Source organism: Hyla sarda, chromosome 3 (genome assembly GCF_029499605.1).
Source record: "Hyla sarda isolate aHylSar1 chromosome 3, aHylSar1.hap1, whole genome shotgun sequence".
NCBI lineage: Eukaryota > Metazoa > Chordata > Amphibia > Anura > Hylidae > Hyla > Hyla sarda.
In genome coordinates this window covers 94745383-94763473 of record NC_079191.1, presented here as the reverse complement: position 1 = coordinate 94763473, position 18091 = coordinate 94745383, and the positions used below count along the sequence as shown (strand labels likewise).

Below are 18091 nucleotides of genomic sequence, written 5' to 3'. Positions count from 1 at the left end.
TACTCGAGTGAACTCAATCCCTTCCTCAGTGGTCTTCAACCTGCGGATGTTGCAAAACTACAACTCCCAGCATGCTCGGACAGCCATCGGGTGTTGTAGTTTTGAAACTTCTGGAGGTCCGCAGGTTGAAGACCACTGCGACCTTCGTCATCATCCACCCCCCCCCCCCCTTTTTGTTTTGTACTCAACTCCCCTCGGCGGGAAGTTAGGGTGAGCTGGTCCGGACCATCTATGCTGCAGGGACCGTCCGGTGGGGATGGTTAGTCGTTGAGGGCTGTCCATTTTCACCGGGGGGGGCCTCTTCTCCGCGCTTCAGGCCCAGACTATTGACGTTGCCTTGACGACGACGCACAGGGACATTGCGCATGAACGTCCCTGTGCGTCGTCGTCAAGGCAACGTCACTATTCCGGGGCCGGGCCCGAAGGGGGGTGGCTGGATGATGACTAAGGCCGCAGTGGTCTTCAACCTGCGGACCTCCAGAGGTTTCAAAACTACAACACCCAGCATGCTCGAACAGCCGATGGCTGTCCGTGCATGCTGGGAGTTGTAGTTTTGAGACCTCTGGAGGTCCGCAGGTTGAAGACCACTGATGAAGGGATTGACAGGCGGTGATGATGTCGAAGGCCGCAGTGGTCTTCAACCTGCAGACCTTTAGAGGTTTCAAAACTACAACTCCCAGCATGCCCGGACAGCCGATGGCTGTCCAGGCATGCTGGGAGTTGTAGTTTTGCAACATCTGGAGGTCCGCAGGTTGAAGACCACTGATGAAGGGATTGACAGGCGGTGATGATGAAGGGGGATGATGACATGGGGAGGATGATGTATTTCCCACCCTAGGCTTATAGTCGAGTCAATAACTTTTCCTGGGTTTCTGGGGTAAAATTAGGGGCCTCGGCTTATATTCGGGTCGGCTTATACTCAAGTATATACGGTTATATAGTAATTATCTTATGCCGGTACACAACAGTGAAGAATAAACACAAGTTATTCTAAGGACCCACCCTATAGCTATATAGAACATGAATATTTCGACTTCTATTAGCATAATAGACTTTGTTGCTATCTTTTCATGCACAAAATATGATATTAATAGGATCTAATACGGTAGGTCATTTATGAATCAGCCAGTGAGGTATAGATACACAAACAACTTACGGACACTGTGCATTAGATATCGTAACAAGTTGTTGTCTCATATTTCACCCTATTAGGGCATAAATAAAAATATAATCACTTACCTCTTACAGTGCGTAACCAGTCAATATTATGTACTTTCAAGTCATCTTCATCGGTGATAACTCTACCAGGAATTATTTTTTGAAACTGACGGACATCTTCCGGTGAGACTTCTGAGAAAGGCAGACGGGACACTCTGTACCTTTCGGCAGTGAGTGGTGGATCTTTCGCTTGACTCATAAATCTGTAGCTTATAGAGATCTGACCCCATTGAGGGTCAACCAGTTGAAGGGTCCTCATTGCATCCAATAATTTTCTGTGACACCGTTTTAGTCCTAAATAGCTCATGCTTAACCTGTAAGAAATGCCCATTAGTAATCACATGATGGAACGTAAAATTATACATTACCCCCTTCAACACAATATATCAAGGACTATAACCCTGCAGTCAGAGACATGCTATCATTATCTACTTAGTTTGCTGTCATTGGTTATTATACACATTGGCCATAAGAATTATAACTATTGGGACCCAAGATTAATGTAAAGGATGCAGACAGATATACAACAGGGGAAAACGTGGTTTTATGTTAATAAATATTTTTCACTGTATAATAAACAAACAAAAAGCAACTAATTTATGTTGTGTTTAAATTTCACACTATTTTCAAGATCTCCGTTTGCCGCCAGTGAATGGAAACATTCTTATTTAACTCCAGGACCGTATTTACAGCTCATGTTGCCCTAGACACTCAGACGGAAAACACCCCATGAGGGCGATTGTATATGTATCAGAATTTTCATCATGCAGATCTGACACAAATACAAAGCAAAAAATGTGTATGCGCTTCCATAGAGATGCACAGAGGGTTCTGCAATCAGACACTTATGCCTTATTCTGTGAATAGATTTAAGTTGTCAACACTTGACAGCCCCTTTAAGTGCTGGCCCCCTCACTGCATTTGAGATGAATTTCTTGCGACTGTCAAAGTGTCACAGTCACTGTCACTTTTGGGCCACAGTGTACCCCCATTTACTTACCTAAGCTGCAATGCAACGTGATCCACACAGTGCAACACAACAACCTTTGCTTCATTATTATCCTATGGCAACACAGTCTGGGTTAAAGTCCTATCCCGACAACATGGCAAAAGAGATAACAGTATAACAAGTTAATTAATCAAATAGCAGCATATTACCAAATATAAGTCTTCTTCTAGTATCACACCACAAGTTTGTTTCCTTCTGCAATGTGCATAGAGAGGTAGCATAAATATATATATATATATATATATATATATATATATGTGCAGTGATCCTTCAACTTACAATGGCCTCAACATGCAATAATTTCAACATACAATGTTTTTTTCTGGGCCATCGTAACTTGAAACCAGACTCGACATACAATGGTACAGACAGCCCAGATCTGTGAAACGTGTCACAACTGGAGGAACTGACCAATCAGAATGGGCATTCACTGGTAAATCACCTCTATTACTGAAGTGCATGCATTGACTGGCTGTCTGGTAGCGCCCCCTACAGTAAAGGGAGGAACTACAAGTTCTGTACTACTCTTTACATGTACCAGGGTTAGCTGCTCCTTTGGACACCAAGTAAGGGCGGCTCCATTTGGGACACTGTGTGTATTGTATAGGACCCTGAAGAAGCTCCTGTCCTCTACATAAACCAGTGTTTCCCAACCAGGGTGCCTCCAGTTGTTGCAAAACTACAACTTCCAGCATGCCCGGACAGCCAACGGCTGTCCGGGCATGCTGGAAGTTGTAGTTTTGCAATAGCTGGAGGCACCCTGGTTTGGAGCCGCCCTTACTTGGTGTCCAAAGGAGCAGCTAACCCTGGCACAGGTAAGGAGTAGTACAGAACTTGTAGTTCCTGCCTTTACTGTAGGGGGCGCTACCAGACAGCCAGTCAGTGCATGCACTTCAGTAATACAGGTAAAGAGTACAGAACATGTAATACCTCCCTGGACTGTAGGGGGCACTACCAGACAGCCATTCAGTGCATGTACTTCAGTAATAGAGGTGATTTACAGCTCCCAGCAGATCTTTCTTACTTTTATATGGAAGGATTTGCTTTATCTGTCTTAGTAATCTACTTATTTTTCTTTAATCCTCACTTTTTCCTATTTTTGGATGACATTTTGATGGCTTCAGAACCAATTATCAGGTTTCCATAGAGTTATGGTTTCAACATACAATGGTCGTCCTGGAACCAATTAATATTGTAACTTGAGGGACCACTGTATGTATGTATATATATATATATATGTCACTGACTGCCTGGATTTGGATGCATATGGAAGAACTTGCATTACCCCTTGTAACAGTGTATGTCTACATATAATATTACTGTCAGATATCTGTTTACGGTAGCAGTGTATGCACCTTTTTTAGACTGACGGGAAGAAGTAGTTCCTCTAATGACTGAGCGGCAGTACAAGGCCCTCATCTCGTACACCAGTGAATGGTGCTGAGAGAATGTGCACAAGAAGCACCGAACGGACGGAATCTTGTACTTTTTCTCTTGTACAAGAGTTTCTGCAGAAAGGAGCAGTGGACCCTATTCAAGAATATTTTTGGAACCCAAACCTGGTCATTGACTTGACGTTTCTAGGCCAGCACATCCGAGAGTCTCACTTCAAGATGGAAACAATAAGATCTGTGTTCCCATTACTGAGCGAGGGAGTTTTCATGGCGACACTGGACTTAACAGATGCCTACCCTCATGTTACGATTGCGCCTTTGTACAAAAAGTTCCTCAGATTTGCTATAAGGGGTTACAATTCAGTGTAACACCTACGGTTCTGTGTCTTCACAAAGGTGGCAGCTTTCCGACTCCAGGGAGTATTTATAGTATCATATCTCAACGGCTGGTGGATCAAAGCACCATTATTGGATCTTCTAGTTCAACACATCAACCTGTCAATAAATTTGCTACAAAAACATGGAATTTTAATAAATTTCAAGAAGTCTTATCTCTCATAGGGCTGGGCGGTATACCGGTTCATACCGAATACCGAATTTTTTTGGGCTGCACGATATGAATTTTCCCCCATACCACAATACCGATTGGGCCCCTCCCCCTCGGGAATGTATTATCAGCCTAGCGCAGCGCTGTCCCCATATCGGGGAACTAACCCTATGTTACCCGCCAGCGCTGTTCTGCTCCCCCAATTAATGATCAGCCCAGTGGGGTACTACTCACAGATGTCAAGCACTGCCCTCCTCCTCTTTGTTGGGGGCCGCCGGGCACTGGAACTCTATACTGTATGCCAGTGGTCTCCAACCTGCGGACCTCCAGCTGTTGCAAAACTATAACTCCCAGCATGCCCGGACAGCCGTTGGCTGTCCGGGCATGCTGGGAGTTGTAGTTTTGCAACAGCTGGTGGTCTGCAGGTTTGAAACCACTGCTGTACGCTGTATCCCTATGCCCGGGCTCCAAAAGATACAGAAAATAAACTTAACTCACCTACGTCGGCCGCACGCTGGGGACGGGGGAGGACAGCCGTCAGCCTATCACCGGCCGTAGCGATGCCCCGCCCCGGCCAGTGATAGGCTGAGCCCACTGTCATGTAAGAAGCCGGCTTCTTACATGACAGTGGGCTCAGCCTATCACTAGCCGGGGCGGGGCATCGCTACGGCCGGTGATAGGCTGACGGCTGTCCTCCCCCGTCCCCAGCGTGCGGCCGGGGACGGGGGAGCGAGTAGTACCCCGCTGGGCTGATCATTAATTGGGGGGAGCAGAACAGTACTGGCGGGTCACATGATTTTGGGGGGGGCGAACACCGTGCGCGGGTCACATGATTGGGGCGGGGGGGGGGGGCAGAACAGCGCTGGCGGGTCACATGATTTGGGAGGGGGGTGAAAATACCGTTATATACTGTGGAACCGCCGTAAGTTAAAAAAATACTGTGATACACATATTTGGTCATACCGCCCAGCCCTAATCTCTCACTAACTCAGAAAATTATTTTCTTGGGATTTATGATATATTCAATCAGAATGACAATGGCTATTTCAAAAGGCATGGTGGCCAAGATGAAAAAGCCAATTATTAACATGTGGTCACATGAAAATGTTTATGATTCAGGCCATGAGAACCCTCGGGTTGACATCAACATTGGATGCAGTGCAATGGGCCAGGGCACATATTAGATCTCTACAATCCCAAATCTTATCAGTATGGAACAGATCAAGTAGATCCCTAGACAAACCAACCCTGATTCCAAGGAGAGTGTGTCTAGATTTAAGACAGTTGTTGGCTCCTGGGACACTGACCAGGGGAAAATCCCTCCGCTTCAGCTCAGGGTTGGGTGTTGCATTTAGAAGATCAGTGGAAACAGGGTACCTAGTCAAAGAGGGAGAAGCCCCTTACGTCAAATCACAAAGAGGTGAGAGCCATCAGGAGGACATTATAACACTTTACTTCATTCCTGCAGAACAAAGGAGTGCTGGTCTAGGAAGACAATTAGTCTACCATTTCATATGTAAACGAACAGGGGGGCACCAAGTCTCAAGCCTTGAGTGCAAACAAATCCTAAGATGGGTGGAAATCAATACCAGAAATCTGTTATCAGTGCATACAAAGGGTGAAAGTAACTTCAAGGCGGATATCTGGAGTTGTCACAGAATTAACCCAGGAGAATGGTCTCTGAAAAATAGTGTCTTCCAAGAGATCATCAACAGGTTTGGTTGTCCCCAGATACATGTGATTGCCACCGGGGACAATGTGAAGACAGAAATCTTTTCCTACCTGGTCAGAGGTCATTAACCCCTTCCCGACCTATGACATACCTGAACGTCATGGGTGGCAAGGTGTTCCCGACCCATGACATACAGGTACGTCATGAACATTACTGCCGCTACTCGCGGCATCCCGCAGCGCCCGGAAAGATGGTGGCTATCACTGATAGCCAGCCATCTTACCATGCGACCACGGGGGGTTTCATCCCCCACCCCCCCCCCCAGCGATCGCTGCTATCAGCTAGTCAAATCTGACCAGCTGATAGCAGCGTTTCGCTATGAAAATACTTAGCAGCGCGGTGTGTGAGTCCTGATCACGGGGATCGGGACACACACCGCTCTGCTAAGTGTCCCTGACCCGTCCCCCGGCGTCACTTACCCGTCCGAGCGGTGTCCCGAGCGGTCCCGGCGGTCCCGGCATCCTCCATGCGGTCCTGGCGGCGCTGTGTCCCGGCGGTGAGTTTCCGGCAGCAGTGCGGCATCTTCATTGGCAGCAGTGAGATCGCCGTAAAGCGATCTCACTGCTGCCTCTGAGAGTTTCAAAACTGCAACTCCCAGCATGCCCAGACAGCCTTTGGCTTTCTGGGAATGCTGGGAGTTGTAGTTTTGCAACATCTGGAGGCCCACAGTTTGGAGACCACTGTATAATGGTCTCCAATCTGTGCTCTTCCAGATGTTGCAAAACTACAAATCTCAGCATGCTCAGTCTGTCCAGGCATGCTGGGAGTTGTAGTTCTCTAACATCTGGAAGAGCACAGATTGGAGACCATTATACAGTGGTCTCCAAACTGTGGACCTCCAGATGTTGCAAAACTACAACTCCCAGCATGCCCAGACTGCCCAAGCATGCTGGAAGTTGTAGTTCGGCAACATCTGATCCTTCAGATATTGCCGAACTACAACTTCCAGCATGCCTGGGCAGTCTGGGCATGCTGGGAGTTGTAGTTTTGCAACAACTGGAGGCACACTAGTTGGGAAACATTGTCCGTTTCCTACCTCAGTGCCTCCAGCTGTTGCAATTGTTGCAAAACTATAACTTCCAGCATGCACTGACAGACCATGCATGCTGGGAGTTGTAGTTTTGCAACAGCTGGAGGCACACTGGTTTGGAAACACTAAGTTTGGTTGCAAAACACTTGAAAGTTTATTACTTAACTTAGTGTTTCCAAACCAGTGTTCCTCCAGCTGTTGCAAAACTACAACTCCCAGCATGCACGGACAGCCAAAGGGCATGCTCAGAGTTTTCAACAGCTGGATGTTTGCCCCCTCCCCCCAATGTGAATGTACAGGGTACACTCACATGGGCGGAGGTTTACAGTGAGTGCTGCAAGTTTGAGATGGCGCAAATTTTGCGCTGCAGCTCAAACTTCCAGCGGCAAACTTGCTGTGAACCTCTGCCCATGGGACTGTACCCTAAAAACACTACACTACACTAACACTAACCTAAAATAAAAAGTAAAAAACACTACATATACACATATCCCTACACAGCCCCCCCTCCCCCAAAAAAATGAAAAACGTCTGGTACGCTACTGTTTCCAAAACGGAGCCTCCAGCTGTTGCAAAATAACAACTCCCAGTATTGCCGGACAGCCATTGACTGTCCAGGCATGCTGGGAGTTTTGCAACAGCCGGAGGCACCCTGTTTGGGAATCATTGGCATAGAATACCCCTATGTCCACCCCTATGCAAATCCCTAATTCAGGCTTCAAATGCGCATGGCGCTCTCTCACTTTGGAGCCCTGTCGTATTTCAGGGCAACAGTTTTGGGACGCATATGGGGTATCGCCGTACTCGGGAGAAATTGCCTTACAAATTTTGGGGAGCTTTTTCTTCTTTAACCCCTTATGAAAAGGTGAAGTTGGGGTCTACACCAGCATGTTAGTGTAAAAAAATAAATTTTTTACACTGACATGCTGGTGTTGCCCTATAATTTTCATTTTCACAAGAGGTAAAAGGGAAAAAAGACCCTCTAAATTTGTAACGCAATTTCTCCTGAGCACGGAGATACCCCATATGTGGGCGCAAAGTGCTCTGGGGGCGCACAACAAGGCTCAGAAGGGAGAGTGCACCATGTACATTTGAGGCGATTTGCACAGGGGTGGCTGATTGTTACAGCAGTTCTGATAAACGCAAAACAATAAATATCCATATGTGACCCCATTTTGGAAACTACACCCCTCACGGAATGTAATAAGGGGTGCAGTGAGCATTTACACCCCACTGGTGTATGACAGATTTTTGGAACAGTGGTCTGTGAAAATGAAAAATAAAATTTTTGATTTGCACAGTCCACTGTTTCAAATATCTGTCAAACGCCAGTGGGGTGTAAATGCTCACTGCACCCCTTATTAAATTCCATGAGGGGTATAGTTTCCAAAATGGGGTCACATGTGGGGGGGGTCCACTGTTCTGGCACCATAGGGGCTTCCTAAATGGGACATGCCCCCCAAAAACCCTTTCAGAAAAACTCACTCTCCAAAATCCCATTGTCGCTCCTTCCCTTCTGAGCCCTCTACTGCGCCCGCCGAACACTTTACATACGCATATGAGGTATTTCCTTACTCGAGAGAAATTGGGTTACAAATTTTAGGGTGATTTCTCTCCTTTTACCCCTTGTAAAAATTCAAAAATTGGGTCTACAAGAAAATGCGAGTGTAAAAAATGAAGATTTAGAATTTTCTCCTTCACTTTGCTGCTATTCCTGTGAAACACCTAAAGGGTTAAAACACTTACTGAATGTCATTTTGAATACTTTGGGGGGTGCAGTTTTTATAATGGGGTCATTTATGGGGTATTTCTAATATGAAGACCCTTAAAATCCACTTCCAACCTGAACTGGGCCCTGAAAAATTACGATTTTGAAAATCTTGAGAAAAATTGGAAAATTGCTGCGGAACTTTGAAGCCCTCTGGTGTCTTCCAAAAGTAAAAACTTGTCAATTTTTTTATGCAAACACAAAGTAGACATATTGTATATGTGAATCAATATGTAATTTATTTGGAATATCCATTTTCCTTTCAAGCAGAGACTTTCAAAGTTAGAAAAATGGTAAATTTTCAAAATTTTCATGAAATTTTTAGATTTTTTACCAAGAAAGGATGCAAATATCAGTGAAATTTTACCAATAACATAAAGTAGAATATGTCACGAAAAAACAATCTCGGAATCAGAATGATAAGTAAAAGCATTCCAGAGTTATTAATGTTTAAAGTGACAGTGGTCAGATTTTCAAAAAATGCCCAGGTCATGAAGGTGAAAATGGGCTGGGTCATGAAGGGGTTAAACATACTGTCTGGATGGACTAACTGAGTGGGAAAGGAAAATTAAGCTAATAAACTGAGAACTAAAAAAAAAAACATGATGGGGGAATTTTTTCAACTGCTTATTGGGAAAAGGAAATCACCATATCACTGATTCTTCAATTCCTACAGAGGGACCTGGAGCAGAGATTGTAACAAGCAACATTAAAGGTTCAGTTTGCAGCTATCAATCATCATTTGAATAGTACATATTCTAATAATTCTCTTATAAGAATATTCTTTACCACCATTAGGCTAAAAGAAATAGGACATATAAAGGAAGGACTTACACTTCTCCTCCCTTATGGATCCACTTCTGACTTTGGCTTAAAATATGCAGTGGCAGTTTTACAAAAACTGCCAGAAAAAAAACAAGTGGAAACTTAGCCTTACCATCTTGGGACTTATTAATCAGGCTTTGGCCCCTTTTGGAACACTTGACTTGATTGACCCAAAATATCCCTCTTGGAAATCCTTGTTTCTAATGGCGATAGCATCAGCAAAGAGCGAGTTACAAGCGATGTCATGCCATGAATCGTATCTCAGAGATCTTGGAGATGCTCTAGCATTAAGGTTTTTTGCCCAAAGTGTCATCCTCTCAAAATATACATCAGGAAGTTATCCTGCCTGTATTATCTTCCTTAGAAAAAGAGTCAGGGTTTTCACCACTGGATGTGTAATAAGTCTTCAGGTGCATTCACACCATGTTTCTGTCTGGGAAATTTCAAAACCGGCACCAAATCTCATTCATTTAAATGCGCCAACCAGAGTCAGAAAGTGACTCTGATAGGCTCATTTTTGCCCTGTATTCAGTTTTGTGGCTAGACTGAAAACCGCGGTACGCTACAGATCTCGCAAACGTTATGCGAATGCACCCTTAGCTTATGTAGACAGAAAAGAACCATTCATATTTACAGAGGATCTCTTCATTCAATTTGATGAAACGTCCAAAGGTAATAAGTAAAAACTACAAAATCTAATTTTATCAAGAACGTCATAGTGTTGTGTTGTGACAAAGAAGCACTAGACCCAACAGAGGATCTCAAAGCACACCCCACAAGAGCAACAGTAACATGTTGGACAAAGTACTGTTAAGCACCTGAAGGGTACGGTCCCACGTAGCATATACGCAGGCCCCACCTCCAAACCTCACTGAACACACAGGGCTGACATCGGGTAGAGGAAAAGAATCCAGCGCTAAAGACAAGGCTTAGCTTTATTGTAGAAGACAAAATAGACAGGTGTGAATACACATAAGAGACCATCAGATGAGTTTCCATCCCATATGCGCCATCCGTCAGTGCCTGCGCCAGGCAGCCCTGTGTGTATGGGCATCAGAAAAAAGCAGTATATTTCCCGCTGTGCAGCAAATTTTGCGCAGCATGAAATACGCTGTGTAAGAGCTACGTGGGTCTGTACCCTTACAAGAAAGTTGTAGAGTAGCAACGTGGTCCTCGCCGATGATCTTCCTAAAACTTTATCGTTTGGACTGGTATAATATAATTTAGGTTTGCTTTGTTACAACTCGTGGTGTGATACTAGGAGAAGGCTCATATTGGGTAAAATGTTGTGATTACCTTGTTATGTTGTTCTCTTCTGCCATGTTGTCGGGATAGGACTTTAACTCAGACTGTGCTGCCTATGGACTCAAGCAAACAACATTTTCAGGTAAGGAAAATTTGCTTAGTGTGGCCTAAATTGTTGTGTAGCCTTAGCATTAGTTTTAGGATGAATTTACTAGCAGGTGAAAAAGGCACAAATTTACCTAAATGGGTAACGTGGCACATTAAATTTGATACAGACCACACCACAGTATATGTCTGAATAATTTTTTTGTGGTATTCTGACGTATAATGGTGGCAAACAGTAAAAATGTAAAGTGAATAGGGTCTCCTTTGCACAGTCAGGCTACGTTTCTCTGTAATGGCGGACGGAGGTCCCCTCACCTGCTTCCGTCCGTCTCCCGTTGTTTCCTGCTCTGGTCTGAGATCGAGCAGACCAGAGCAGAAGATAGCCGATAATACTGATCAGTGCTATGTCCAATGCATAGCACTGAACAGTATTAGCAATCAAATGATCGCTATACATAGTCCTCTATGGAGACATAAAAAGTGTAAAAAAAAAATTTGAAAAATGTAAAAATAAAAAGTAAGAAAAAGTGAAAAATGCCCTCCCCCAATAAAAATGAAAGTTGTCCCTTTTTCCCATTTTACCCCCAAAAAGCCGCAGTGAAGTCCCGACTCGGCCGGCGATAGGCTGAGCGGCAGTGTGAAGTTTTCGGCACCGGCAGCAGGTGCTGGTGTAGTGAAGGATTTTGTGTCCTGAAGCATTCTCACACTGCCGCTCAGCCTATCGCCGGCCGAATCAGGACTTCACTGCGGCTGGTGATTGGCTGAGCGCAGTTTGACTCTCCGACCACCAGCAACCAGGAAGAGGATCACGGCGGAGACCGGAGCCGGTAACCGGAGGCCCCGGGGGAGCGGAGGAAGGTATGTACATCTTTATTTTTTTCCTGCCAGCAATATGGGGGACAATTTTTATATTCTGGCGTTCTCCTTTAAGGACAGATCACAGCAGATGTCACTCCTGACACCCGATGCGATCGTCCTATCTATTGCAGAGATGCGGAGCAGTTCTCTTCAGCGCTCGCATCTCTGCACTATACTCTGGCCGGCCAGTGATATGAATAGAACATTACTGATTCATATATTCTGCTGAGAGCTGTGATTGGCTGCAACCATCCGGCCAATCCCCACTCTGAGTGGAACCCATGACACCCGGGGCGATATGTCTATTAGCACAGGTACTACTATTCCCATCATGGAACAGTCTGTTTCAGGCTGGGAGTAGTAGTACTACTTAAAAAAATGTAAAAATTTTGAAAAATGTTTAAAAAAGCGTAACGCACACACACTTTATTCAATCTCCAGACCCATATAAGGGCTTGTTTTTTGCGTCACCAATTGTACTTTGTAATGAAACCTCTCATTTTACCATAAAATGAGCAGCGAATCCAAAAACATTATTTTTTTTACGGAGGAAATTTTAATGAAAGCCACAATTTTGCACATTTTGGAGCGTTTTATTTTCACACTGTACACTTTACAGTAAAAATGACATGTGTTCTTTATTCTGTGGGTCAATAATTAAAATGATACCCATGGCTAGATACTTTTATATATTGTACCACTTAATAAAAATCGAAAATTTTTTGTACAAAATCAGTGATCTAAAATCGCCCTATATTGACCACCTATAACTTTTTCACTTTTTGCGCCATCATCTCTACTTTTTATCGATATCACATTTGCATATATAAATCTTTTAGATCATTTTTTTTTTTTTAATAAAATGTGACAAAAAGCAGCATTTTTTGACTTTTTTTTAATTTTTAACATTTATGCCGTTCACCGTACGGGATCATTAACATTATATTTTGATAGTTCGGACATTTACGCACGCGGCAATACCAAATATGTTTATTAAAAAAAAATACGCTTTTTGGGGGTAAAATGGGAAAAAGGGACCATTTTCATTTTTATTGGGGGAGGGGATTTTTCCCTTTTTTTACTTTTTATTTTTACATTTTTCAACTTTGTATTTTTCACTTTTTATGTCTCCATAGAGGACTATCTATAGCAATCATTTGATTGCTAATACTGTTCAGTGCTATGCATTGGACATAGCGCTGATCAGTATTATCGGCTATCTTCTGGTCTGCTCGATCTCAGACCAGAGAAGGAGATGCCAGGAGACGGACGGAGGCAGGTGAGGGGACCTCCGCCCGCCATTACAGATGATCGGATCCCCGCGGCAGCGCTGCGGGTGATCCAATCATCTATTTTAGCATGCGCATTGCCGCAGATGCCGTGATCTGACTGATCACGGCATCTGAGGCGTTAATGGCAGACATCCACGCGATCATGGATGTCGGCCATTACCGGCGGGTCCACAGCTGCTGATAGCAGCCTGAACCTGCCATGTTTGATGCGAGCACCGCTCCGATGCTCGCGGTCACACACAGGACGTAAATGTACGTCCTGGTGAGTGAAGTACCGCCAAACCAGGACGTACATTTATGTCCGTGGTAGTTAAGGGGTGAATAACAATTTCGTTATAAAAAATATAAATTTTGTTAAATCATTTTTTTCCCCATCACTACTGCATCCTTTTATTTATTTTGAAAAAAACGGCAAAGGGGCCAAAAATGCAATTTCCACTCAAAGGCAAAAAAACGCTAGAAAAAATGCAAGAAAAAATGTCAAAAACAGGAAAATGCTGTGGTGTTTTTTCAGGTGTTTTTTTGGGCCACAAAAAAAAACCAAGTAGAAACTTAGCCTAAGGGTAGGGTCACAAGTGCCGTATTCTGCTGCGTATTTGTTGCTGAGTATTTTCCTACCCAATGGGTAGTAAAACATGCAGCTGATTTTGCTATCCATTGGGTGGAATTTATCAAAGCTGTTTATTTCCCGCATCAATATAGACCAACCTACAGAGCGTAAGGCCTGTCAATTGTGCGGTTAATTTATAAAAAGTTTCACGGCTCTTGATAAATTCTGCGCAGACGTCGGGATCTACAGTTTAGACTTTATTTAAAGCTGGTCTGACATTTCAGCGTACTTTCGGCCGATGCGACTTTTCGACGAAAAGTTGCTATTGATAAATTCAGCACCAATGCATTTTTCCGTCTAAAATAGACTAGAATGCATCATGTTCTAAAAATCCTCTAAAGCAAAAGTCGAGAAAAAGTTGCAGGTAGACTGCAACTTTCAGTGCGACAATTTTAGACAAGAAAAAACAGTCTAAATCCTTTGCTAAATCTCCCTCAGTGACTTCATTGGGTAGGAAAATATGCAGCAGCAAAATATGGCACGTGTGACCCTACCCTAAAAAATAAAAATAAAAACACCTCAGAATTGTATGTATCCCAAAATGGTGGTAATATAAGCAAAATCATTTGAATGTCCCTATTTTGAAGTGTTTTTATTGAACATAAGTTAAAAAAAAAGAAAAGAAAAACACTATATAAATGTAGCATTGACCTAATTGTGTTGACCCGCAGAATAGAGCTAACAAGTTATATATGCCGCAGGGTGAACCTAAACTTAACCTGTTCTGGACTTCGGGCATATGCATACGCCCTGCATCCCCAGTCCTTAACCCCTTAAGGACTCAGGGTTTTTCCGTTTTTGCACTTTCGTTTTTTCCTCCTTACCTTTTAAAAATCATAACCCTTTCAATTTTCCACCTAAAAATCCATATTATGGCTTATTTTTTGCATCGCCAATTCTACTTTGCAGTGACATTAGTCATTTTACCCAAAAATGCACGGCGAAACGGAAAAAAAAATCATTTTTTTTGATCGGACTTTTTGATCACTTTTTATTCATTTTTTAATGTTATAAAAAGTGACCAAAATACGCTTTTTTGGACTTTGGATTTTTTTTGCGCGTACGCCATTGACCGTACGGCTTAATTAATGATATATTTTTATAGTTCGGACATTTACGCACGCGGAGATACCACATATGTTTATTTTTTATTTTTTTACACTGTTTTATTTTTTTTATGGGAAAAGGGGGGTGATTCAAACTTTTATTAGGGAAGGGGTTAAATTACCTTTATTAACACTTTTTTTTTACTTTTTTTTTGCAGTGTTATAGGTCCCATAGGGACCTATAACACTGCACACACTGATCTCTCATCCTGATCACAGGCGTGTATTAACACGCCTGTGATCAGCATTATCGGCTCTTGACTGCTCCTGCCTGGATCTCAGGCACGGAGCAGTCATTCGGCGATCGGACACCGAGGAGGCAGGTAAGAGCCCTCCCGGTGTCCGATCAGCTGTTCGGGACGCCGCGATTTCACCGCGGCGGTCCCGAACAGCCCGACTGAGCAGCCGGGATACTTTCAGTTTCACTTTAGAAGCGGCGGTGAGCTTTGACCGCCGCTTCTAAAGGGTTAATACCGCACATCGCCGCGATCGGCGATGTGTGGTATTAGCCGCGGGTCCCGGCCGTTGATTAGCGCCGGGACCGACGCGATATCATGCGGGATCGCGGCGCGATCCCGCTTCATATCGCGGGAGCCGGCGCAGGACGTAAATATACGTCCTGCGTCGTTAAGGGGTTAAGGACTGAGGGCGTATGGATACGCCTGTGGGAATTCTGGTCCCCGCCGTTAGCCGGTTGGGGACCGAATCAGGATGCCTGCTGAAATCATTCATCGCCCATCGTTCCAGAACGTCCTGGTGTTTCTCCGGTCTCTATTGCTCGCCGGGTAGAGATTGGAACGGCATTCCTGCTGAAATCCTTCAGCAGGCCTGCCGTGCAAATGCCGAGGGGGGTCCTGGGACCCCCCCATGTCGGCGATCGGAGAAAATTGCATGTCAATTCAGACATGCGATTTTCTCCAATTGCGGGCTGATCGGGTCTCTGGTGTCCCGATCACCCGGAAAATAGGGATGATCAGAGTTGTCAGTGACAGCCCCGATCAGCCTAAGGGATAGAAGTGAGGTCGCAGTGGTATGATCTCCTCCTATCCCCTGCCATTAGTCAGAACTGAGTTCTGACCAATGGCAGCGCAGGACAGGGGGTTGCCATGGAAACCCCCTGTTCTGCCCACCCCTGGATGTCGGGCAGAATGGGGGGGGGGGGGGGGGGGGGGAGAGCATGGAGTCCTGTACCTGAGGAGAAGATGTGTGGGGCCCGGCGATCATTGCAGACATCCAGCGGAGATCACGGCTCAGGTAGGGAATCGACAGTGGGGGGAAGAAATGAAAGTGAAAGTAATGTGATCTTTACTGTGGCAACCACTAGGAAGGCCGGACTGCAACTCCCAGCAAAATGCCGAGCAAAATGGACATATTTTTGCTTTTTGAAAAGATTAGAGGGCTTCAAAGTAAAGCAGCAATTTTCAAAAATTTCATGAAAATTGCTAAAATCTGAAGGGACAGATGTTACAGAACTACAACTCCCAGCATGCCTGGGCAGTCTAGGCATGCTGAGAGTTGTAGTTTGGCAACATCTGGAGGGCTACCGTTTGGGCACCACTGTAACAGTGGTCTCAAAACTGAGACCCTCCAGATGTTGCAAAACTACAACTCCCAGCATGCCCAGACAGCCTTTGGCTGTCTGGGCATGCTGGGAGTTGCAGTTTGGCCTTCCTAGTGGTTGCCACAGTAAAGATCACTTTACTTTCACTTTCAATTCCCCCCTCCCCCACAGTAGTTTCTCTACCTGACCCAGGATCCAGCAGTCTCCAGCAACGATCGGGGTCTCCAGGCATCTTCTCCTGCAGGTACCAACCTCCATCTTCTTCCCACGATCCCCTCGACATCCAGGGGTGGCCAGAACGGGGGGTTGCCATGGCAGGGGATAGGACCAATGGCAGGGGATAGGAGGAAATCGCAGCATTGCGACTTAACTCCTATCCTTCAGGATAATCTGGGCTGTGACTGACAGGTCAGATCATCAAAATTTTCCGGGTGATCGGGTCTCCAGAGACCCGATCAGCCCGGAATAGGAGAAAATCGCATGTCTGAATTGACATGCGATTTTCTGCGATCGCCGACATGGGGGGGTCCCGGGACCCCCCCTCGGCATTTGCACGGCATGCCTGCTGAAGAATTTCAGCAGGAATGCCGTTCCGATCTCTGCAGCAGAGACCGGAGAAACACCAGGACGTTCTGGAACGTCCATGGTCCTTAAAGCCCAGGGTGCGGGGACGTTCCAGAACGTCCTTGGTCCTTAACTGCTTAAGGGGACATATTGCATTTGTGAATAAAAATTAAATTTATTGTGAATATCCATTTTCCTTACAAGTAGAGAGTTTCAAATTTCAAAAAATGCTAAATTTTCTAAATTTTCATGAAATTTGGGGATTTTTCACCAAAAAAGGATGCAAGTAACGCCGAAAATTTACCACCAAAATAATGTAGAATATGTCATGAAAAAACAATCTCAGAATCAGAATATTCGGTAAAAGCGTTTTCGCGTTATTAATTCGTAAAGTGACGGTGGTCAGAATTGCGAAAAAGGGCTGCGTCCTTAAGGGGTTAAACAATATTGGAGTTACTTTTTTTTTCTTCATTTTAGTTTATTAATAAAAATAAACCAAACTTTATACGGCTCAGATGAATGCAAATAATAATTGTTTTTTTTATAAATGCCATGACTTTCATAATAAGACAATGAAAAAAAAAAAAAAAAGAACCTCAGCATTTTTGCGGTACATTCACATGTAACATATCTGCTGCGGATTTGATGCTGCAGATTCAAGCTATTTATTTATATTAACTAAATCTAAGGCAACAAATCTGCAGCGTCAAATCAGCAGCAGACGCAGTAAGTATGAATGTACCCTTATGAGGTTAAAGTGTAGCCACCATCCTTTTTTTTCCCCCTGTCTATTGCCAATCTATCCCTAACCCCCTCTCTGCTTTTAATATTTTTTTTTACTATATTAAAAATGCTTTTTTGTCTGCCTGGTAGTATGCTCACTTACCAGGCAGACTTCCCCAGCAGGCGCGATGTCACTGATGCCTGCTGGGGCCGACTTCTGCCCTTAGTTCATCTACACAGGGTGCATCCAGCTGTTTCACCACTACAACTCCCAGCTTGCCCTGGCATCTATTGGCTGTCAGGGCATGCTGGGAGTTGTAGTATTGAAACAGCTGGAGGCACCCTGTGTTGAAAATAACAAGTTAGCGCCATGGGCCCGCCCACCCCCCCTCCCCCCGTGTTAACACCCTGAACCCTGCTCTCCCCCAACCCACGTGTTAAAACCACGATCCCCCTAAACATATCTCCCCTAACCATACTTACATACCGCAGATTCCTGCAGCA

General features: G+C 44.6%; 1 protein-coding gene across 8 annotated transcripts in view; it reads right to left on the bottom strand.

Moving 5' to 3' along the window:
- The window catches only part of D2HGDH (D-2-hydroxyglutarate dehydrogenase), a 94922-nt gene that overhangs the window by 11804 nt on the left and 65027 nt on the right, over nucleotides 1–18091 (bottom strand). For 4 of the 8 annotated variants that reach the window (XM_056564665.1, XM_056564666.1, XM_056564661.1 and 1 more), the window contains one exon: nucleotides 1240–1532. In XM_056564665.1, the coding sequence (XP_056420640.1) occupies nucleotides 1240–1525 (286 nt within the window). In that variant the 5' untranslated portion in view covers nucleotides 1526–1532. Of the gene's footprint in view, nucleotides 1–1239; nucleotides 1533–2218; nucleotides 2309–10819; nucleotides 10882–15930; nucleotides 16001–18091 lie in introns of those variants that run through there. The other 4 variants (XM_056564663.1, XM_056564660.1, XM_056564664.1 and 1 more) reach the window with 4 other exon arrangements.